This window comes from Mytilus edulis, chromosome 3 (assembly GCF_963676685.1).
Source record: "Mytilus edulis chromosome 3, xbMytEdul2.2, whole genome shotgun sequence".
Lineage (NCBI taxonomy): Eukaryota > Metazoa > Mollusca > Bivalvia > Mytilida > Mytilidae > Mytilus > Mytilus edulis.
Genome location: NC_092346.1, coordinates 9,579,619 through 9,603,512, shown reverse-complemented (window position 1 = coordinate 9,603,512; position 23,894 = coordinate 9,579,619). Strand labels below are relative to the sequence as shown.

Genomic DNA, 23,894 nt, shown 5'->3' with positions numbered 1-23,894 from the left:
TTACGTTTAAAAAGTTTGACAATCTCGGTGGAACTAAGATCTGCAATTGCTCATCATTCATTTTTATCAATATAAGCTCAGTATATTTATGAAATATTTGCTTCCAACGGTTGACTTATACAAAATAGTCATGACCTTAATATTCTATAGGTAAGCTCGTGACAAATTTAAAAATAAAACTGTCATAACGATGCATTTGTCATGGTTTTAAAGTTTTAACTTACTTTTATTGGTACCGATTCAATATCTCCTTAATTTATCATGCCCATTTTATATAAATTTTATTGTTTTATCAATGCTAGTTTTTCAAATTTTTTTGTTTTAAAAGTTTTTAACATAGGCTTTTATATTTTATTGTTTATACTTATATATGTATATGGAAATATATTGTAAAGCGCTTAGGGTAATTTTAATATTATATAATGCGCTGTTATAAATACTGTATAATAATAAATAATAATGGTCGCAGATACTAAAAAAAAACACCAACATCAGTCCGAAAGAAAATTCGAAAAGGAAAACCAGACAAATGTATTCGGAAATTGGAACATACCTTGGAGGACATGAACTCTACTGATTAGATCAGCACATGCAATATAATATACAGACTAAAACTAAACAATTGTTTAATTTTGAATTTATTTGATTGCTGAATGTACATTAAAGAGTAGTCTACCGGTTGTAGAAGCTACGACATGACTCGAAATTACCACAACTGCACAAAATATGGCTGGCCATGAAGGACATAAAACTGAAATAGAAAAAAAATCTAAATATATTATAAGAATTAATCATGCATATAACATTAACGTTGCAATATGTATGTACGACCGCATTTTACTATTGGAGGAAGAGTAAAAGAAGCAATCTGGTAATTAAGATGGAACACATCTGGCTAAGAAGAATATTAAATTGTCGACTTATCGGATCTCGCTCTCTTTGTATGTATGTTCCATTATTTACGCGCATGTAACATAGGTACGTTACTACTTTTGTCACTTTTTATCAATTAAATTTTAACAAATTTTAATTGTTTCAATTTCACCAAATCTATTTTCTATCTCCCTGGTGTTTTTAAACAAATTTTAACGTTTTTCGAAGAATCTTTAACCTTTATAACATTTTTAAAACAATGAATTAATTTTTTATTTCTCCAAAGTTGAATTTATAGTGTTAGCTCATTTCATTTCAAGAAAAATCCTTCATTTTGAGTTTGGTATTCATGTGAGACATCTCTAATTGAATTTTATTACTCTTCAACTATATGTGTACATTTGTCTCAAAATATTTTGACAGTGCATTTACTTATTCGTACTACGACTCTTAGTTTCTTCATCATACTATAAGTGATTTTATTATTGATAAACATATATTTTCTTAAAGAAAACAAATATAATTCCCTCATCAAAACCAAATGAATGAGATGAAATGGTAATTGATATCTACAGAATTTGTACAATATGAGAGAGACCTTACATAGAAAATGAAAATACACTTACCACGGAAAGCTTGAACATTTGATGCACAGACAAAAATTGCTGACAACCATACATACATTTCATTATAACCCCATAATACAGCAGGTATCACCAGAATTTTACCAAAATTTGACAATAAAATGCCCCTTACAATTTCATATAATCTACAAAAGAACAATACATTTTAGTTTTTTTGTGAGAAGAACAAATATACATTTTTATTTAATTTAAATTATTAGGTAATGAGTTTTGTTTTATGTTTAAATCTCTTTATGTTTGCTCATGGTTTTGATTGTCCCTAAATAATCTCTTGTCGTGAAGCTTCCAATTATGTCCACTACATAATTAGCACCAAAACATAATATTCTCTTTAAGGTAGCACAATACAAAGATTGTTTTACTTCCAATCACTAACCTTTGAAATGCTGTAACTTTCTTATGAATGCATAGAAAATAATAAAAGAGGTATATATAGATAGATAAAAGATTAATCTTTTAAATGAATGCAATATTTTTATTATGACATCATTATGTAATCAATTATTATGTAATTAGTGGCAAAATCTGGGTAAGTTTACTTGAATGAATTTAGCTCTATCATCTCTTTAACTATACTGAAAATTTTAACGGAATCTTAATCAACACATCACGGGCTTCAAAAGGGTGTCTCAGATTGTCTCTATGGTGTTCCATTCTCTCATAAATCTCCAATTAGTGTAAACATCCTAACCACATAAAAGAAGATAATGTTCAATTAGGTGTAAAATTTGTTCTATACATTCTATCTGAAATCTGAGACACCCTTTTGTAGATAATGGCCATAGGAACAACATACAATAAAATCAACCCACTAGGGATACCTATGCAGAAGCTAATTTCATTTGAAAGTGGAAATTTGGTGAAAAATATTTTAGACACAGTTAACATTATAATTGGTTACATAATTGTTGCATAATAACCAACATTGCATTTATTTGAAAGAGTAATCTGTTAGCTATCCAAAACTACCACTTTTATAATTTTTCAAGCATTATTAAGAAAGTTACAGCATTTTAAAACTTGGGAGTTGGAGTTATAAAATCTTTGTATTGTGCTACCTTAAAATGCAAAGAAATACGAATTGTAGTGTAAAATTTTATCAATAGATAATGAAAAATAAGCTGAATTACACCACTGTCTCATGATAGAGAATGCATTGACAATCGAACCCGCCATATTCTTTAATATGTAGTTGAAAACGTCAAAGTCATTTAATTGTTTCTTAATATGAATAAGATATGAACAAGAAAGGTTAGTTTTAAACAGACCATACTGGTGACATAATATGTAGAGATCACAATAAAACTGTTATACAAACGTATTTAACTACATCTGTGAGTGTACTGAAAAATGATAGTCCCTGCCGTCAATTCTTTTAATATATTGAAGCATTCGATTCACTATCATGTAGTATCATGTATATTCCTTAAAGTATAGTCATAAGCAGTATACCATCTTTTTGAATAAAATCATCATAGATACCAGCACTGTAATAAATTGAAGTTTCATCAAAATCCTTCAAGGAAGATTCAGGAATAGACAAGTAAAGTGATTTTTATATACCCCTCCCCTCAAAAACAACACCGACATACAACGAAATATGTTTAAAGGGTTTATAATACATACCTTAGTTTGTCTGAGGAAGGCCTTATCTTACTAACGATGATAAATGCTGTCAATATAACAACTACACACACAAGTAGTTCTGAAAAAACAACCAAAAAACGTACACTATAATTATGGTACATAATCACGTTTTAGGAATAACTAAAAGTTTGAAAAGACAAAAAGTTTTAAATATTCAGAGGATGTGAAACCATAAGTACTTAAACACAATCTAATTAAAAACCGATCTCTCATCGCTCCTGTTTCTGATATGTCGCGTGGGAGATCTAACGAAACCCGCTTTGAGGTCACATGTGAGTGACCTCGTAGGTGTGTCTTTTTCGACCAATGAAATTGAGTCTTCCACGATCTTGGAAGTTTAACGTAAGGCAAAGGGATGTAACTCATTTTATTTACGACGAAATCGTCAGTCAAAATAATTCATAAACTTTTTTGATTGGCTTATTAATAGGTCGTCAACTCATTTGCATATCTTTATAAATTCATAACTTTTAGTTCACTCACATGTGACCTCAAAGCCGGTTTCGTTAGATCTCCCACGCGACATATCAGAAACAGGAGCGATGAGAGATCGGTTTTTAATTAGATTGACTTAAACAGAACAATCAATTACTTCGCGACATAAGCTTCAGCAAAACTACGTTATTCGATGTTTCGTACATTTACAGATAAAAAAAATTATTAACACAAAATGATATAGTATAACAAACTGTCGTTTTTCTCTCTTTAATCTTATTTCTTCAATTGTGTATTTTGAGTTTATAGCCTTAGTATAAATTAAATTCTGGTCTTTGCTTGCATCGTTACGATTAATAAGGCAAAGACTAGCTACACTAATTTATATAAAAAAAACAAACTTAAATATGTTTACCTATCAGGGCCAAAAAATAGTTAAAATAAAGATCCCATTCGAAAGCAGAGTACAAAACGCTATCTGGCATAGGTCTGTTGATCTGGTCTCCATTTTGTCTTTGATGAACAAGTTTGGTGTAGGCGTCAAATAGTAGCAATATAGAGGTTAGTTTCCACTGAGCCTGGAAAAAAAGATTTAAAAAAATTGAAGAATTGCAAATGCTCTATATTTATCATGAACCATAAAGAGTGTCAAAAGATCTTGTCCTGTTATATTTAACTTTATCTGAATGTAACAGTTTGGTTTACTATTTGCATTATCTTGTGGCTCACCTTTGCATGGCAAAACTTTTTAAATGGCTTCTTAGTTTTTTTTAGACTTTAGTTGAATTTAACGTTTAATTGACTCTGAATTATTTTCCACCTTTGCTTGACACAAAGATCCAAATTGCTCTTGCCTAGGTGCGATTAAAAAAGTTGTAATGTGCTCATCATAGTTAAAGAGGCATGAGCTGTCATATTCATCAACTTAAAAGGAAATTAAGGTATATTTGCACAATATTGTTGGCCAAAATAACGGCCGTATGACTCAGGGAAAAAATAAATAAACCGATTAAAATGAAAATCATTATTTAATATATCTCGATAACTATATAGCTTTATTTCGTGAATTCTAAGTACATATAATATCAATAATTAAGTCAGGGTATGCACTTCCTTATATTGATAAGCAGTTTGACACGATTTTGATTTTCAACAAGAAGGTAATCGGAGAACAATGTGGAAATTTTCGCTGCTATTGTTAGTATTTCTGGAAAATGAAATTCAAGGGGAAACATTCGATAATGAAATGGTAACACTTCGAAATGAAGTTTCACGCCTTGTGAATGAAAACAAAATAATGAAGGCACAGTTGTACGATTTTCAAAGGATGAAGTTGAAAATGTTAGAATTTGAAAAAAAGTTTAAAGGGATTGAACCAAACTCAAACTAATATCTTAGACGACATAGATGAACTTCAATCCACGCGTAAGTATCGACTTTGATATACACCAATCTTGATAGAAAAAAATAGTTCAGAATGAAAAGCCATACTGGTTGGTTAAATTGTTACTTTGACTTAATTGAAAAATAATCATATAAACGGACTATAGCTACGAAATATATAAAAATTTGATTTTTTTTTGTTCAATCATTTATGACGTCATTGAATCCGTATTCATGTGAACCCTAATTAAACCCCTGAGCTCGAGATAGATAACGCATGAATTGTGAGTGTTCGGTTGTTTAAAGGAAATGAACGTCAACATTGAAAGTGAAACAAAGGTTATTCATTTGATTGATTTGAGCGATTTACAAAAAATAATTCTTATACAGTTAAACACGATGATAAACATATATTTGTAATCTATCATATTAAATTAAAAAGACCTAGAAAAATTCAATTGCACGAGATCGCTTTCTATTTATATCTATAGTTATGTTTATATCGCTTTTATGACCATCGGATATGTCCCGATTTCAACTAAATAGTTAAAAAGATGATGTTATTAAGACTAAAATACACCATAACGAAGCTATATATAATCGAGCCCATGCCCTGTAAATTGTTTATTTTAGACTTTTAGAATCAAATCGGTTAACATAAATTTGACAGCTAGTGTCCCTTTAATTTCCAACGTTAACTATTGGAATAACCAAAGTGGTCTTTCTACAAACGAATTTTAATCTAGAACAGTTTAAATGCCTTTTTGCAATCAGTTGTTGATCAAAATTAAAAAAAACACCAGTACTTTATTCATTCATCAAAATGTAACAATTGCAAGTTTTTCATAACCGCAGATTTATTTTACAGAAAAAAGACAAAGTAGCAGCAGTGAAGTGATCGCCTTCCATGCGTATCTTGCGAACTCCATTTCTTCATTAGGATATCATCATCCAATAAAGTTTGAAACAGAAATGACAGATAAAGGAAATGCCTACAACCACTACACAGGTACATTTACTGTACCTGAAACAGGGGTATATGTATTTACATGGACACTTGTTGTCAAATTTACACTTTGTGCAACTGAACTAGTATTGAATAATTCTATTATTGGAGAATCCTATCCGGACTCTGAGCATGATGAAGACAATGCGTCAGCAACAGAAATAGTCATCAGAGAAGCTGAAGTTGGGGATGCTGTGTTTGTTCGAGCTAGAAGTGGTTGTTCGTCCATAAGAAGCGACACAGTAACGAGATCTAGTTTCAGTGGCTGGAAACTATAATAGTTCATAAAGAATAAATAGCATTCTCGTGAAACAATCATTTGTTATATTTATCTGCTGTACACTATTTACATTTTTTCTATGCCATTGGTCATTTGGCATTTACGAAATTGTCATTTCTCTTTTAATACAAAATTTCAAAGGATTACAGTGAGTTATTAGGTCCATCATATAAACTTATCGAAATTTTACCAGTCAAAATCAAGTCAAATCAATGAGACCCAAAATTATCGAAAAGTTAAGTGCAATTCTTCAAAATTGTATATACAAGAGCCCAAAATCAGATATGGACAAATATGCATTTGGATTATCTTAAAAGGTGCATTGGTCCAAAATATTACTTAATAAAACCGTTGACACAGAGATAAGTCTCGCCTGTTCAGGGCCGTAGCGTAATGGAGGCAAATGAGGCAAATGCCTCACTTTTGAAACGACGATCAAACTTTAGAAGTGTCATTTTTTTTAATTTCATGTATTTTACATTATCAATATGCGAGTTTCGAGTTTCAAACTATCTACCGGCACACTACATACAGTGTTTCCAATCTGCAGCAGCTATTTTGAATATAATTATTTTACCATAGCGGTGACGGTAAAACAAAATAAGTGTCCCGATTACAAATCAAAATACAAAAATTGAAACAAATCTTATTTATGTCGTTACAAAACTGGTTGAAGACGGGTTCTTTAAGAGAAAAAAAAAGTTGAAACACCCCCCAATAAGTATGCTGGCTTATAACTTTCTTGGTTTATTTTTGAATCTACCAATGTTTACACACTGAAAAACAAACATGCCGCAAATGCAAATCGATAAAATAATTCATTGACCAAAAAATATAAGGATTATTTATAATTGATTTAAACAAAATCATGAAGCGCCTTTTATATGGAAGTCTTTAACGTATAAAGCAATTCATGATTTTTATTTATCTTTAATAAAAGCAAGGATTTTTATTTCTATACAAATCCTTGATAAAAGTATGAACTATATTTTTGGTATTGTTTGAAAATATTTTTTTCGTGTTTCTTTTTTATTATTATTATTATTAGCATTGTTTGGTTGTATGCTAGCGTGTTCCATTGATTCTATTGTGGCAGGCCGTGGGTTCGAACCCCGAACGGTGGGTTAGACCAATGACTTAAAAATTGGTAGAATAATGTGTCCAAATAGGTGGACATGTCTTCCAGCGGAATGTTTACATGTTTACAGATAACTTGTGACATTAGAACGTCAAACATCTGGTTAAGTAACAATGTTGGTCTAGTCTTCTCTGTACATATTCTTAGGGTTAATGATTATGTTTAATAAATGTATCTTAATTGATGCTTATAATATGTTCTGGTCTTTTAGAAGCTTATAACTTGCTGTTGGAGATAAATATATATATATATATACATCAGAACGTGTGTTGAAGCTTTTTAATAGTACGGGTTACAGGAGAATCGGAAAGTTTTGGTTTACCAACAGAGATTAACTTTAATATTGAAACTCGTTTTCTTACTTACTAGGCTAGCTAATAAAAAAAACGCATTTCTGTTATATTTTTTTTTTATTATAGATATTAATGCTGAAATAAGCTTCTTCCGTTTCATGCATCCGAACCCCCCTAAAAAAAAGGGCCCAAAAATTTTTCGCCTCGCTCCGCTCGGCGAAATGCCTCACTTTAAAAAGACATGCGCTACGGCCTTGCTGTTTATCATTTTGACAGTATAATACTAGTATAGAAATGTTGATAGATGACATCGTATATACCTGTTAACAATACAACACACCCCAAGTCCATGAAGCATGGTCTAAGTTCAGGGAGTAATATTCCCCGTAGAAATGAGATATTCCAACGCTAAATACAACTGCATATCTAATATTATTGACTTATAATCAGTGGTTCACCCTAAACTAACCTTATCACAGATAAAATATGAAAAGAGCATCAAAACACAATGAACCATGACTGAGGGACGTGTAAACAATCTCAATAAAAATCAGATAATGTTTCATAAGTTATTTCCTTTAAACTGAACCAATCATAAAGTTTTAAATTCAATAGGCCATGAGTGAGGAAGCAGCCCAACAATCTTAATGGAAAAAGGATACGTCATTTTAGTACTTCAACTACAAACAATTATTATTGGCTTGTCATTAGTTGTCCAAAAAACTGAACTAATTACAAACTTTAACGAATTGTTGACGCCTGTCAGAAACAGCACGCCTTAATTCGCGACTTCATCGAGGAAAAAAAAGATGTTGGAAAGACCTTAATATTACATTTGACTATCAACACTGCATATTAAAATGAAACCAAATAATTCGCAAATGACACTACGTTATTGTCCCCCTGTAAGTCTATTGAAAACACACACATGCTGGACGATGTTGATTGCGATCGGAATACGGGTTAGTCAGCTATATATTCTTAAAGACCGCATGTTGATTTCCAAATTTTGAATAACTTTATTTGCTGTGTCATAAAATACATCAACAATCTCTCTCCTTTTATTTACCTATATTAACTTATCTATCTCGGCTAACTTGTATTGAAATAAAGATACCACCCACACCTCACGATCCGATAGCTACTTCCTCGTTTCTTCGTGTTTACCGAAACCAATCATTTCATCACGAACGTTCAGAAAGAAGGCTAAATTAGACGCTTCGCGTAGGAAAAGTGCCATGTTCAACTCTGCCTCATTTTTCAAGAGTTTTTGTCAGGTTTCTTTAAGCTAAGAAAGTTCACTTATAAGGAACCATTTTTTGGCCACTACCAACTTTTTTTCTATTTATGTGCAATTTTTAGCCCTGCATCCTAGTCAGTCTTAAACCCACCTATCATTAGAGAGAAGGGAATAAGGGAATTTGACAAAAAGACCACAACCTGACCCAAAAGGCCACCAATGGGTATTCAGCACAGCAAGAAAAATGCAAAATGCGAAAACATGTAGAAGAGTTGAACATTTGTGTGAGATTTCGTTCCCTCTTATATCCTTTAGCCATTATGGAATTAACAAACACACAGTTTGGATGAAATTCGAATCCGATGTTAAAATGGTTAAAGAAGAAACTAAGCAAAAGATAAAATAACAAAAATACCGAACTCTGAAAAAAAACCAAGCATTTTCTTATGTCGAAAATGATAGATGAAACCTTATTTAATAGCTAGCTAAACCCCTCACCATTTTATTGACAACGACGTGTGAACAAAACAAAGAGACATTTTAATTTTAACATAAAAAATTGTGGTATACATATAGCAGTCAAAATTGTGTTATAACCTTGTCAAAAAGACATGGCTCAACAAAAATGAACAAAGGATTACAAGCAGTCACTAAAAATGTCATCTTTAATTATCATTATATCGTTACTATCTCCCTTGTGAACTATTTTATTTTTGTTAACTTGTTTTCGTCCTGATTACGCAATACATTATGACACTGGACCTTAAGGTGGTACCCAACACTTTAACTAAAATTAATTTGGCTCGTTTAATTTTCTTAACATTTTGACAAAGTATTTACTTTGTCCCTTTTGCAAAAATATAAAAATTTCAACAAATTTGAACAATGATTTAAAAACAACAAAAATAGCTAAGCTCTGCCAAGTGTTTCGACCGCGGTGAAAGACAGACATTTTAACTTGCTAAAGGCCCAATACGTCCCCTCCATGAGATGTTGCAAGGATTAATTAACATGCAACAATCACGACACTTTCCTAATAAGAAGCATTAAGAAGGGAGGTGGCTTCATAATCATACATCTCGAAAAGCTAAACAAACGCCCCTCTTGATCATGGGGTTTACTTTCGGATTCGAGGATTCCATGTTACCCTATCTTTATTAACTAGTCAACCCTTGTAGTTTCAATAGTTATCAAGTCACTGATTCGTTCAGAGACCAAACAAATGATCACCCGAACTCGAAGCAAGCATACTACCACTATGACACCAAGATGTGCCAGACATACAGAATAATCTGTTTAAATATTTGTCGATATGATATATTTAAATTAAAGTATAACTTTGAAGTAAAATGAGATGTAAGCAAAATCAGAAACACAAGCAGACAAAAATAACATGGTCTAACGCGCGTCTGGTGCAAATATAAAATTCCAATCCTAGTATCTCTGATGATTTTATTGGTCATTTGCTTCAAATATGTCCTTCTTATATATGATATGGAAGATCTGTTTTAGCTTAAACAGCTTTAATCAGAATCAACAATGAAGTTTTAGGTGTTGTTTAGTAACTTACCTGGGTTGAGTTATTGCTGAGAACATGCTGAAATGCCTCTCTCTTCAACAGTAAAGCATCAAGACAGATAATGACTGGGTCAAACTCTATATATTTGTCTACAAGTTCTTTACAATGGATCTAAAATTTAAAAATGCGTATATATATAAAATAATTCCATTTGCATTTTCATTTTCATAAAATACGTAATTTTGGCTTGGAAATGCGTAAATTACTTTTTTTGATCTCACTCGTGCAAACCTCTTGGTCCATTGCCACAATTTGGCTACACTTTATTATGTCCTTTTTGTATGATAAGCTCTTCTACTTTTCAAACAGTTCGGATTTTTTGTCCACAGTATCACTGAAGAGTCGTTTATTGTCGAAATCCGCAGCTTGTGCAGTGAAATTGGTACCGTTAACTTAATGTTATTTGTTTACATAAGTCATTGAAAAACTGGTCATTATCGTGATACATGGACTGACCTACGGGTAGTCTATGTTTCACGATAATAAGCAGTTCTTCAATAACTATTATGTTTATTTCATTGAGGAACTATGTTTTTAAAAATTCTCATAAATTGAGAATTGCTACTGAGGCTTACATGTATACTAAAACACTGTCCGCCCTTCATTGATATTTGCCAGGGATTTACTCGCTCTTGAAAGGTCCTTTTGATAGTCTGAAGAACCAAACTGTTCTTGAAGCCTTGGCTGTTGTCTAATCAATGCGAGTGTATCATGATAGATCTTGGCTGATTGTCAACAGTATTTGCTAACATTGCATGTCTCTATTGTGTGGCCATAAGGATGTATATGGTATTGATTATACTACGCGCATATACCCTTTATCGCTATGTGGATAGAAATCATTTGCCAGATTACCGCCACTTTTCCCATGGTTCTGGTTGGATGTTCGTGTCGGATATTAACTTTGTTTCTATGTTCTTGGGGATCAAACAGTCATCATCAAACTGTTTAAAAAAAGAACCCAAATTTCAGTTAGTTCATTAATTAAAAAGTCAGAAATTTGAGAATCATTTTTAAAAGTAAGAAATAATAGGGTCATATGACGTTGACATGCTCCCTCTACTTGGACATGTCGCCTTCTTCTGCGTATGAAGTTACCATATCATTTCAGGACTGAACAGCTGATTCTACAGTTTTGGAACTTGAGAGGAACAATCTTTGATGTGGTAACTTGACGGAGGTTTTCCTAAAATCAAGTATTACGGCATCTGTCTTATGTAGACGAAACGCGCGTCTGGCGTACTAAATTATAATCCTGGTACCTTTGATACCTATTTACACCACTGGGTCGATGCCACTGCTGGTGGACGTTTCGTCCCCGAGGGTATCACCAGCCCAGTAGTCAACACTTCGGTGTTGACATGAATATCAATAAAGTGGTAATTTTTATGAAACAAAACTTTGAATTTTTCGAAAAACTAAGGATTTTCTTATCCCAGGCATAGATTACCTTAGCCGTATTTGGTACAACTTTTTGGAATTTTGGATCCTCAATGCTCTTCAACCTTTGTACTTGTTTGGTTTATAAATGTTTTGATATGAGCGTCACTGGTGAGTCTTATGTAGACGAAACGCGCGTCTGGCGTACTAAATTATAATCCTGGACTTTTCCTGGTACCTTTGATAACTTATATATATTGAACGTCTTTTGCAAAGTCTTGGATGGTTGCGATAAGCTATGTTTCACTAAAACGTCTACTCAAGAATCTATTCTGAGCATCAATAAGGGATTTTTTTGTAAGTGTTGTCACTGATGATGCATTTGTAGACGAAACGATCATCTGGCGCAAACACAAATTTCATTTCTGGTTTCTATGATGAGTTTATTTATGGTAGAATGTAGAATATGCCCAACAACAATATTGGAACATGAAAGTCAATGAAACCGGCATGTTGATAGCAGCTTTGCTCTTGTTTCCATTTTTAAGACATGTCTAACTTGTCTTACTATCCAGATGTCTAGAACCGTGTAAAGGTTGATTGAAGTCTGGTGTATTAGATAAAACACTGGGCAGCTCCTTCAAAAAAATAGCTGGTACTTAGTCGGGTCCTTCAGCTTTGTGTGGTTTATAAAGATTTTTGAGAAGCGTGTACACTAATGTAATTGAGCCATATGTGGAAATGTGCTTGGTCCCTTGTCCTTCTCTTGGGAATACAGACTTGAAGGATGTTTGTGTTTGTGATTTGTTCGCTTTGTACATATGTGAGGCCTTCTTGGACTCCTGCAATGTGCGATTGTGCTACTTGCTAAAAGACCAGAAGGTCTTAGTGTTACAGTTTGGTTTTGAACGTATGAGGTCACGGTCATAGTTCAAAAAGTCGTGTGAGCTTGACGAATACTCATCTAGAAATTTAACATTTAATGATTGTAGCGTTGATACACTTATTTTGCTTCTTGCTTTTTTTTTTGTTCTCTCTCTTATTGTATTAGTTTTGGGTAGTTGTTAGAGATGACAGGAATGTAAAGTAGTTCAATTATCTGTCAATCTAAAAATGCACTCTCTATATATACTTGATTAGCATAGTCCATCTATCATTGATCATCATTTGCTCGTGCATATTAATCTTCAACAACATGGCGGAAACTTCTTTACGGCTTTCGTTTTTTTCGAAGTGACAGATGTCAGCTGATTTGTCAATCCAGCAAATAAATAACAACAATACAAGAGGAAAGAAAATACTAGACCAGATGTTTACAAGCCACCCCTGAGAGAGAGATTTAAAACACTGCCACCCATACTATAGGAAATAGCTATCATGACATAGTATTAGTGGACATATCAGCAAATGTCAAATATCAATTGCTAGACAGAGCCACCCTTGGGTGAATACCCAACTGAGACAATTGAGCAAACAGAAACCAAGAGCTAACTCCAAGGCAAAACACAACAACTCACCAAAGGACTGGAAAGTCAAACGGTATAAAAACATCAGAGCTGAACTTCAACGAGCGTCTAGACGAGCACATACAAAATGCATGCAAAATATAGTCTGTGGAGATTTAAACAAGAACCCAAAAAGATTTTGGTCATACATAAAGAGTAGGAAACAGGAATCTTCAGGTATAACAATTCTAAAAATAAAGATGGATACTACATAGCGACACACCAACAAAAGCTGCTATACTAAACAACCAATTCCATTCAATATACACCCAAGAAGACCTAAACAACATGCCAGATAAAGGGCCAAGCCCACATCCAACCACGAGACCAATAAAAATCAGTCGGAATGGTGTCACTAGACTACTTAGAGGACTAAGACCGTTTAAGGTAATTGGCCCAGATGACTGATTGACATACCAGCCTTCATTCTCAAGAATACTCCTGATCAACTATCATCTTACCTGACAAGACTATACCAACTGTCAATGGACCAGGGATCAGTACCAGAAGATTGGAGGTCAACCAACATAGTCCCAGTCTTTAAGAAAGGTAAAAAAAAACACAGCAGCAAATTACCGTCCAGAGTCCTTGACATCCATCACATGTAAGGTGCTAGAGCACATAATCCACAGTTCTATCATGGACCACTATGAACAAAACACCATACTTTGCAACGAACAACATGGGTTTAGAACCAAACGATTATGCGAATTCCAGCTGGTAATAACTATACACGAAATAGCTAAGAACATGGAGGACGGCGACCAGACAGACATCATCCTGATAAACTTCGCTAAGGCCTTTGATAAGGTGCCACATGCCAGACTACTTCATAAAATGGATTACTACGGAGTAAGAGGTTTCCAGATTCAATGGATAAAACAGTTTCTGTCCAACAGAACTCAGTCTGTCATTCTCGAAAACCACAAGTCGGACCCTCTTTACGTGATATCTGGAATACCCCAGGACACTTAGATGGGTCCCTTCCTCTTTCTGGTCTATATCAACGACCTCCCAGAAGCACCAACATCAAGTGCTCGACTGTAAGCTGATGACTGTAGATCTACTCTTCCGCTGCATTAGGAAAACAGAGGATGCAGACTTGCTGCAAAAAGACCTATTTAAATCTCGCTGGAAGAATGGGAACACAGACCAGCAGCTCGCTTTGTTTATAGTTGCTACCAGGACAACTCTCCTGAATATGTTACTAAGCTACTGGACCAACTTCAATGGGAATCACTGCTGCACAGACGACGGAAACAGAGCCTCGTGTTGTATAACAAGAACCAACACCAGTTGATTGCCATTGATCCAGCCAAATACTGCACAACAAGGGATAGTAGGACAAGGGACAACCACTAATGTAGACAAACTACTCCCACTCATTCTTCCCAAGAACAACTAGAGAATGGAATTAACTCCCCCAATATATAGTGGAGTCCGGATCACTAGAGGAATTCGGGTCCAGAGTGAATACCACCCCCTGGACCCAGCCACATCTGAAATACATTAATTGTAGACAGCAGGATAACATGTGTACATAGATGTAATTAAGATTAATATTTCATTGTAAATACCATCAAGTTTTGCCTGTCCTCCTGTCATTTTGAGATGCGCCCGAGTTTATTACACTTTAGTATAGAGTTGAAAAAGAAGAAGACATGTGAAATTGTGTTGCAACAAAACGAAGTTCATTATGTGATGCATTCAATGTTTGGGGTATGCTATGTGTCATATATTGTCTTTCTAAATATGAAATATTACTTACGCAGTGTTCCAGTTGTATTATATCTTTAGAGTAATGTCTATAAAGACTATTACACTTTGTTCCGCAGTTGATGCATTTCATTGTTTATAGCGGATGTTTACATTAGTAAAATAATAAACGATAGTTGTATGGACAGTCCGAATATCCGTATTTTTATTGTTCACGAATCGCATTCAATAAAAATACATATAACATTAATTGGTTATCAATATCTATACGATGAAATATGCATTATCTCAACATACAGTGACAACTTTATACATATTCCATGTTCATGCAATCCTATTTAACCCGTTTTTTCAACGGTTCTTTTCCGATTTAATTAATTTTTTACAATTGTTTTGGTATATCCGGTTCTTTAAAAACAAAAATGATTTCTGAAGAAGAAGCAAAGCCAAAGTAAGTAAGACTGTTATGTCGTTAACAAAACAGTCGATTAATCATTAGTTAATAACAGATAAGTTTAATAAGGCACTGCATTTTTTGAGGTGATCATGCAGCCAGAAATAGGCAGAATGTTAGGATGTATTCCATCAATCAGGAACATATATATAGATATACTGTTCCCAGCATCAATACACCTTATCGCTATACACCTTATCGCTATTTGTCCGCCATTGCTGGAAATCACACAGGTTCCCGTAAAATTTTGACGTCATAAAACAAAATGTCTGACGCCACAATGGAAAAGTGATTGTTGTTGACGTCAAAAGTTCAAGCGGACGGGTCAGCCGGGAATAGCGATAAGGTGTATTCCCGGCTGACCCGTCCGCTTGAACTTTTGACGTCAACAACAATCACTTTTCCATTGTGGCGTCAGACATTTTGTTTTATGACGTCAAAATTTTACGGGAACCTGTATGATTTCCAGCAATGGCAGACAAATAGCGATAAGGTGTATGTAATCCATTGATTGTAAAAATGGGTATCAGGTCCGTTCGCGCCCAATACACTTTCGCACCCTACACGTTCGCACCTCGCACGTTCGCACCCAATGTCCGTTCGCACTCTACACGTTCGCGCCCAATTTTAATACAAAATTCCAGTCGAATAATTGGAAAATCATGATTGTTGTTTTAAATTGCTTTGGTGTAAATACTGAATGTATTTATAGCTTGATATGAGTAAAGAGGGGGGATAGGACCTTTATCGGGACTCTGAATCGGGTGTTTTTAAGCTCGGGATTTCGGGATCCGGGAATCCTTTTTTTCGGATTTCGGGATTTCAGGATTTGCTTTATTTAAGTTCGGGACCTCGGGATTTCGTTTTTTCAAGTCCGGGATTTCGGGATCAAGACCCTTCCTATCCCCCCTCAGTAAAACATTGAAGATTTTAAACGAAAAACACAAAAGATAATTGTTTTTAACAGCTTGGTCCCTTTGATCTGAAACAATGAAACAATAAAATATAGCAATACACGAATTATAACCAAAACATGATAAAATTTATACAACACACAAAAACAAAAAAAAACCTAGTCAGAATCTCACTTTATTTTGAATCAAGTCAGTGAAACAAAGTTATAGCAATACCACCGTGTAGATTGCCACATGCGGGGTGTCGGCTATGTTTGACATGGGGTGGCAATTTTGAAGCGACGAAAAAGTAACAAATTAAACAAGGTAAGTTCAAGCATCAAAATTTCTTATTTTTAGAACTCTCAGTACCATATAATGTATTGCACGGAAGGAACCGCAACATAATCTATTTCCTGAAAGCAGAAGCAGTCGTTTTCAGTGCTTAGTTTTCTCAAACACCTCGCCCTAGTTTTCCGGGTTGCAGATTTGAGGCTTTATTTGCCAATTTCGGTATAAAAAACTACTTTACACAGCTAACCTCCATATCATTTATATAGAATTGTATTCGTCTCTTTGATTTATACCAAATACCAGTTTCTTGGTTAAAATTAATTGGTTTTAAAACTGTTATTCATCAAAATATAAAGTGTCGCTCGGGGTGTCAGATTTTGTGTCGCAAGGGGTAGAGGCTTGTCATAAAAAAGAATACATTTTCTTATAAATCGATCTCTATCTGATACTTTTTAATTCAAACACACCTACACTGTTATGATGACAAATTACAAACTTAAGGTATGTAGTTCTAGCTGGGCGATTATGAACGAAATAACTGTCTTGAATCATATTTTCTTGTAAACCTGTTCCGTTGTATATTTGTGTATAAGTCGTTGTTTTCTCATTGACAATTGTAGTATCATCGTCTTCAGGATTACTTGAAGTTGTGTTGTCATTCGCTGAAAAAGATGCCGGTGAGTGTTTCATTGGAGAAAGTGTTCTAATTCTTTTAGGAGTGATGGTTTTTGGCGGCGTGCATGAGTGCTTTTTAGATGAACCTGGTGATGAACTATGATGCATTTTTGCTGGTGGAGGCTTCTTATATTAAGGACTATTTTGTGATTTTCCACCATGTTTTGGTTTATTGAGCCATAGCCTTGCCTTTTTTTACCATGATAGTGACTGAAAAGGAAAAGAAATCGTTTACCAGCTTGGAAACTAAATATGTTGAGTCATTTTTTACTATGAATGAAATCAAAAGCACATGTTTTATAAGACCAAAAACAGGCAAAATGAAAAACCCTTATTTTGTCATGGTAAAGTAGATGTGAATGAAATCAAATCATATCTTTTATAAGACGAAAAACAGGCAAAATGAAAAATCCTATTTTGTCATGGTAAAGTAGATGTGTTTGAAATAAAATGTATCATATGAAGGCTAATTTACATACAAATATGTATTTTTTATGACAAGCCTCTACCCCTTTCGACGCAAAATCTGACACCCCGAGCGACACTTTATATTTTGATGAATAACAGTTTTAAAACCAATTGATTTTAACTAAGAAACTGGTATTTGGTATAAGTCAATGAGAGGAATACAATTCTATATACATGGTACGGAGGGTAGCTGTGTAAAGTAGTTTTTATACCGAAATTGGCATATAAAGCCTCAAAATCTGCAACACGGAAAAGTAGGGCGAGGTGTTTGAGAAAACTGAGCACTGAAAACGACTGCTTCTGCTTTCAGGAAATAGATTTTGTTGCTGTTCCTTCCGTGCAATATATTATATGATACTGAGAGTTCTAAAAATAAGAAATTTTGATGCTTGAACTTACCTTGTTACTTTTTCGTCGCTTCAAAATTGCCACCCCATGTCAAACATAGCCGACACCCCGCATGTGGCGTTCTACACGGTGAATACACTAACCAAAACATGATTAAGAGTTATTCAACACAAAATAAAACTTTGACAGAATCCCACTCATGACTTTATTTAGAAAGTATTATTATTTTTTTTAACAATACACTTTCCGAAACATGATTAAGATTTATTCAATACAAAAAAAAATGCTGTCTCACTTTATTTTGAGACAATGAAAACAATTATACTTATGAGAATACACTTGCCAAAACTTGATTACAAAGTTGTTAAACACAAAACCAATTAAAATTGGGCGCGAACATGTAGGGTGCGAAAGTGAAAGGGGGCGAACATGAGTGGGTGCGAACGTGAATGGGCGCGAACGGACCCGGATTCGTAAAAATGTGTACTCTCTTTTTCTCTTTTGATAAAAGTAAACTGTCCAAAAGATTCCAATCTTTTTTTTTGTAAAATGTTAGTAAACATAGTGTCACTGCTATTTTGTCTTTCTTTATTACTAATGGAAACATATACTGTACATTCCTTGATAAAATATTTATTCATTTGAGTTATCTCCCCTTAATATTTAACTTATTACTTTATATTTATTCATCAATAACAAAAATGTATTAACATGATTAACAGACATATAATTATAAAACTATAAAAAGACAACAACATCCGAGATTACTGCAATGCAATGCTTTATTCTGGTCTACATTGTACATGTTTCAGTACTTACAGTGGTGTCTTCAGGACAATTTTATGATACAAATGTAGGAAATAAGTGCTCAAGTACATAAAATACACCTTATCGCTATTTGTCTGCCATTACTGGATATCACACAGGTTCCTGTAAAATTTTGACGTCATAAAACAAAATATCTGATGCCACAATGGAAAAGTGACTGTTGTATGCGTCAAAAGTTCAAGCGGCCAGAGCAGCTGGGATTAGCGATTGTATGCGGTTCATATGGGGTTTCAAAAAGGTTAACAAGGCGTAATGTCACACTCTAAGAAATATAGTGTGTGATGTGTAGTAGTTATTTCACATAAAAAAACCGGTAGTCTTTATATTGCAAACAATTTTTGATGCATGTTCTTATCAAGTTTCTTACATTTTTATTATTTTAGGAGTAAATTTGCAGAAATAAAAGATTTAATAGATAAAGAGGAATTTTCTCTTCGTAAAAGATTGCCAAGAAAACTACCAAAGAGAAAAAATGATGTTTATGTGTCAAGAAGAACTAATTTCAAACAACAGCTTGAGAGATGTCATAAACTAATGAATTCTGGAAATGAGGTGTATATTCATGGCTTAGGTGCAGCTATAAACCGGGCAGTTAATCTTGCATTAGAAGTGAAAAAATCTTCTATAGGAAATGTGGAAACAGAAACACAGACCTCCACAGTGGAACTTGTGGATGACTTAGAACCTGAAACAGATGAACATGAACCAGAAATTTTCATTAGAAATAATTCAGCAGTTCATATAAAAGTGTTCAAAGTTACTGGGACTTCTGTGGAACCTGAACAAATACAGTTGAAATAATAAATTAATAAATCCTCTTTTTAATTCATTTAATTGCTAGTTTATAGATCTCACAATACAAGTCAAAAGCAAGAATGATTAAATAAATCAGAGCTAAACACCCAATCCATTTGTCAATTTCAGCTTTCAAAGTTCTAGTTCATGAATAGAAAAACCCAAGTTATTATCAAAAGTATGTGCTATCAACCCTTCTTGTACATGTAGCTTTCAAATGCATTGTTGACAATAATAAAAAAAAATGTTGCATAATTTATCTATTTTTCCAAATTTAGGAAGTCCACTTTCATTCTAAAAAAAGGACTAAAGAGGATCTGGATCCCCTTTAAATTTTGAATGGCTTGTTCCTTGCTCAGATATTGTTTATCCAGTATACAAACAAGTATAAAGAGTAAAACATGTATATGAAAGCTCTCATTAAGAATTCATATTTTCAAGAAATTTCTATTTTTAGTAACAGTGACATTAACCTTTGACCTGTTGACATAAAAATCGATAGAACTCTTCACCTTCCAAATAGTTTTCATCAGTGTGAACAAAAAAGAATACTTGGTATGATTGCCATTAAGACAACTCTCCACAAGAGACCAAAAGACACAGAAATTAACAACTATATGTCACTGTATGGCTTTCAACAATAAGGAAAGCCCATACCATAGTCAGCTATAAAAGACCCCGAAATGACAATGTAAAACAATTCAAACGAGAAAAATAACGCCCAAATTTATGTACAAAATTTAAACAAAAAACAAATATGTAATAGATATACAAAAAAAAACTCTGAATTACAGGCTCCTGACTTGGGACAGGCACACATACAAGCAGTGGTGTAACTATACAACATATACATGTAAGAACAAACTATAAAAATTAGTCGAAAAGGGCTTTACTCATCAGATGGATACAATTACAAAAATACACTAAGTACTGATGTGTGAGTACTCCAAGTTACTGACAGCTAGTTCAAAGCCACTAACAACTAAAAGAAAAATCATGCATCATAGACAAAATTATCAATCAAAATTGAGAATGGAAATGGGGAATGTGTCAAAAAGACAACAACCTGATCATAGAAAAAACAACAACAGAAGGTCACCAACAGGTCTTCAATGTAGCGAGAAATTCCCACACCCGGAGGCGTCCTTCAGCTTGCCCCTAAACAAATAATATATTTAATATATACTAGTTCAGTGTTAATGAACGCCATACTAAACTCCAAATTGTACACAAGAAACTAAAATTTAAAATAATACAAGACTAACAAAGGCCAGAGGCTCCTGACTTGGGACAGGCGCAAAAATGCGGCGGGGTTAATAGATAAAGGAAGATGTGGTGTGAGTTCCAATGAGACAACTCTCCATCCAAATAACAATTTAAAAAGTAAACCATTATAGGTTAAAGTACAGCCTTCAACACATAACATGTTTATGAGATCTCAACCCTCCCCCTATAGCCAATGTAGAAAAGTAACATATAAAAATACGCACATTAAAATTCAGTTCATCAGTACACATCCAACATCCGATAGATTTACTGGAAAGACGTCAAAAACAGTCAGAGAAAAACATGACATTGTGTAATGCCAAGATACAGGTATCAATAGATTGTAGATCCATGAATGTGTACATGTATTATATATATATAATATTTAGTTTGCCTTTAATTTACTGATAACAAAATCAATATTAATACCAATAAAACAATTTTCAATGATCTAGTTGCAGTGTTGAACTGGTTAACTTTTAGAATAAGTTTATTTAAGGTAGATCACAAGTATATATTTTTTGAGACAGATTTTTTTTATAATTTGCTAAATTGAAGATTTTACTATGCTCTTTTCAAAAAATTAAGTATGGGTCACCGTGCTATATTTCAAGCTATGAGTCGTTGAAAATTGTCTAAGTTTGGTTAGTTTGTTCATGAAAAAACACATTAGTGTGCATAAAAAATATTCTATGAGATAGAATTTTGAAATAAATTGTGAGAAGAAAGGTTTCATAATATGTTTTAAGAAAATATAAAGAAAACATGGTGTCACCGAACTTGTTTTCTTGCTACAAGTAAAAATAAAAAAATTCCCTATTAGCCCAGTATAAATTTTGTACTAAAAGAGTTATCTCCCCTTAAATGGCTCATTTGAAAAAAATATTTTTAAACCCAAAAAATTGATATTTGTTAAAATATTTTGTATAAAACAATTAATTAACAAGTTTTCTTTAAATAGAAAAAAACATTCTAACAATTGAATTGCAAATCTGTCTCCAAATTTGCAGATTTAGGCAAATATCTAGACCGATTTTGTACTGTGATTGTACAATCCAAGATGGCGGTATATAGATATAGGAAGTTCACCAGGATCGTTAATTTTCCAGGCACGTTAAACAACTTTTCCGTCAAAATGAGCATGTGCTATCCCGTGCGTTTCTGTCAATTTCCAAGCAAAAGAAACTTCTGTTTCTTCTCGAAAATACTCTTTTAATCAAATACTATCTTTCAGTTATTATAGTGTCATGGCCTATGAACTATGGAACACAAAATAAATCTACATCTTCTATCTATAAAAAGATCAATGTTGCAATCATTGAAAAACTCAAGCTATCATCCAAAAATCATTTTCCTGTTTTCAAAAATGTTCTTGTCCTCTTGATCCCAAATTATCACGCTACTTCTAATTGCCTACATTTTCAATTTGTAGAACTTGATCTTAAATGGAGCAGAATTGTCTGAAGTTATCATATGTCAACCATTCATTTTTAGCTCACCTGGCCGAAAGGGCCAAGTGAGCTTTTCCAATATTATCACTTGGCGTCCGTCGTCTGTCGTCCGTCGTCGTTAACTTCTACAAAAATCTTCTCCTCTGAAACTACTGGGCCAACTGTAACCAAACTTGGCCACAATCATCACTAGGGTGTCTAGTTTAAAAAATGTGTCCGGTAACCTGGCCAACCAACTAAGATGGCCACCATGGTTAAAAATAGAACATAGGGGTAAAATGTAGATTTTGGCTTATAACTCTGGAACTAAAGCATTTAGAGCAAATATGACTGGGTTAAATTGTTCATCAGGTCAAGAGCAATCTGCCCTGAAATTTTCAGATAAATCGGATAACCGGTTGTTGGGTTGCTGCCCCTGAATTGGTAATTTTAAGGAAATTTTGTCGTTTTGGGTTACTATCGTGAATATTATTATAGATAGAGATAAACTGTAAACAGCAATATATGTTCAGCAAAGTAAGATCTACAAATAAGTCGACATGACCAAGATGGTCTTAATAGTAAATTTTTAACAATTTTCATTAATTTGGTAAATTTTTGTTTAATTTTTGCAAAATATTTTCCATTGTATCTGAAGGACCAAGTTTATTATAGATAAAAAAAAAATGTAAGTCAGTAACAAGAATGTTCAGTAAAGTATGATCTACAAACACATCACCATCACCAAAACACAATATGGGTCCGTGATGTATAAAGAATTCGATTATTGATTAAAAAAACATGAAAAGCATTTATTGAAAAGCAATGTTCGAAGATCTAATGACATTGTTTAATTGTTAACCTTTTATGATAGGTTTATTTATAGGATCGATAAGTAAGATTGTGCCAAAAAAGAAACATAACCATAGGGAACGAAAAACCGTCCCTTTTGTCGTAAATTGTGGAGTTTCCCGTGTAAAACTGAAATATCTGAATCTGCGTTAACATTTGATTTTTTTTAATTGTAAGTTCGAATTCCTTTGGGTAAATTTCGGCAGTATATTTAGAAAACTCATGATTATTTAACGAAATATATTATCAAGATAACGGTAGGTGTTGTTGAATTTATCAGTTAAATGCAATTTAGGCGTCGGTTCTTCACTGAGGTTGGTCATAATATGTGATTCATAACAGTACAAAACCAATTTTCATATTAAACGGGTGCAATTAGTTCCCTTAGGAACACTTATAAGTTGTCGATAAACTTTGTTGCCCAAACGTTCATATATATTTTAAAACAGCTTCAATCATCTCATCACGCCTC

At 33.5% G+C, this 23,894-nt stretch overlaps 2 protein-coding genes across 3 annotated transcripts; one reads left to right on the top strand and one right to left on the bottom strand.

Annotated features, from left to right (window-relative positions):
* Window positions 1–621: 621 nt before the first annotated feature.
* Window positions 622–15,331, bottom strand: LOC139515752 (protein ARV1-like). Of its 2 annotated transcripts, XM_071305431.1 has the most exons (6): window positions 15,172–15,331; window positions 10,510–10,629; window positions 4,015–4,177; window positions 3,144–3,222; window positions 1,500–1,642; window positions 622–751 (listed from the first exon to the last, which is right to left on the bottom strand). In XM_071305431.1, exons 1-6 carry the CDS (start codon window positions 15,250–15,252, stop codon window positions 639–641), a joined length of 699 nt encoding a protein of 232 aa, XP_071161532.1. In that variant the 5' UTR covers window positions 15,253–15,331; the 3' UTR covers window positions 622–638. The 2 variants fall into 2 exon arrangements, with proteins under 2 accessions (XP_071161532.1, XP_071161533.1); XM_071305432.1 differs by lacking the exon at window positions 1,500–1,642.
* A 134-nt stretch (window positions 15,332–15,465) lies between these two features.
* LOC139515753 (ribonuclease P protein subunit p20-like) lies at window positions 15,466–19,897 on the top strand. Its single transcript, XM_071305433.1, has 2 exons — window positions 15,466–15,570; window positions 19,463–19,897. The coding sequence occupies exons 1-2, from the start codon at window positions 15,542–15,544 to the stop codon at window positions 19,878–19,880; spliced, it is 447 nt and encodes a 148-aa protein (XP_071161534.1). The 5' UTR covers window positions 15,466–15,541; the 3' UTR covers window positions 19,881–19,897.
* Window positions 19,898–23,894: the final 3,997 nt, after the last annotated feature.

Coding starts and splice junctions, on each gene's coding strand:
- LOC139515753 (XM_071305433.1), top strand. CDS start 15,542: ATGATTTCTGAAGAAGAAGCAAAGCCAAA. Junction 15,571..19,462: donor GAAGAAGAAGCAAAGCCAAA/GTAAGTAAGACT, acceptor TTATTATTTTAG/GAGTAAATTTGCAGAAATAA.
- LOC139515752 (XM_071305431.1), bottom strand. CDS start 15,252: ATGAAATGCATCAACTGCGGAACAAAGTGTAATAGTCTTTATAGACAT. Junction 10,630..15,171: donor TAATACAACTGGAACACTGC/GTAAGTAATATT, acceptor TTTAAATTTTAG/ATCCATTGTAAAGAACTTGT. Junction 3,223..4,014: donor CTATTTTTTGGCCCTGATAG/GTAAACATATTT, acceptor TTGTTTTTTCAG/AACTACTTGTGTGTGTAGTT.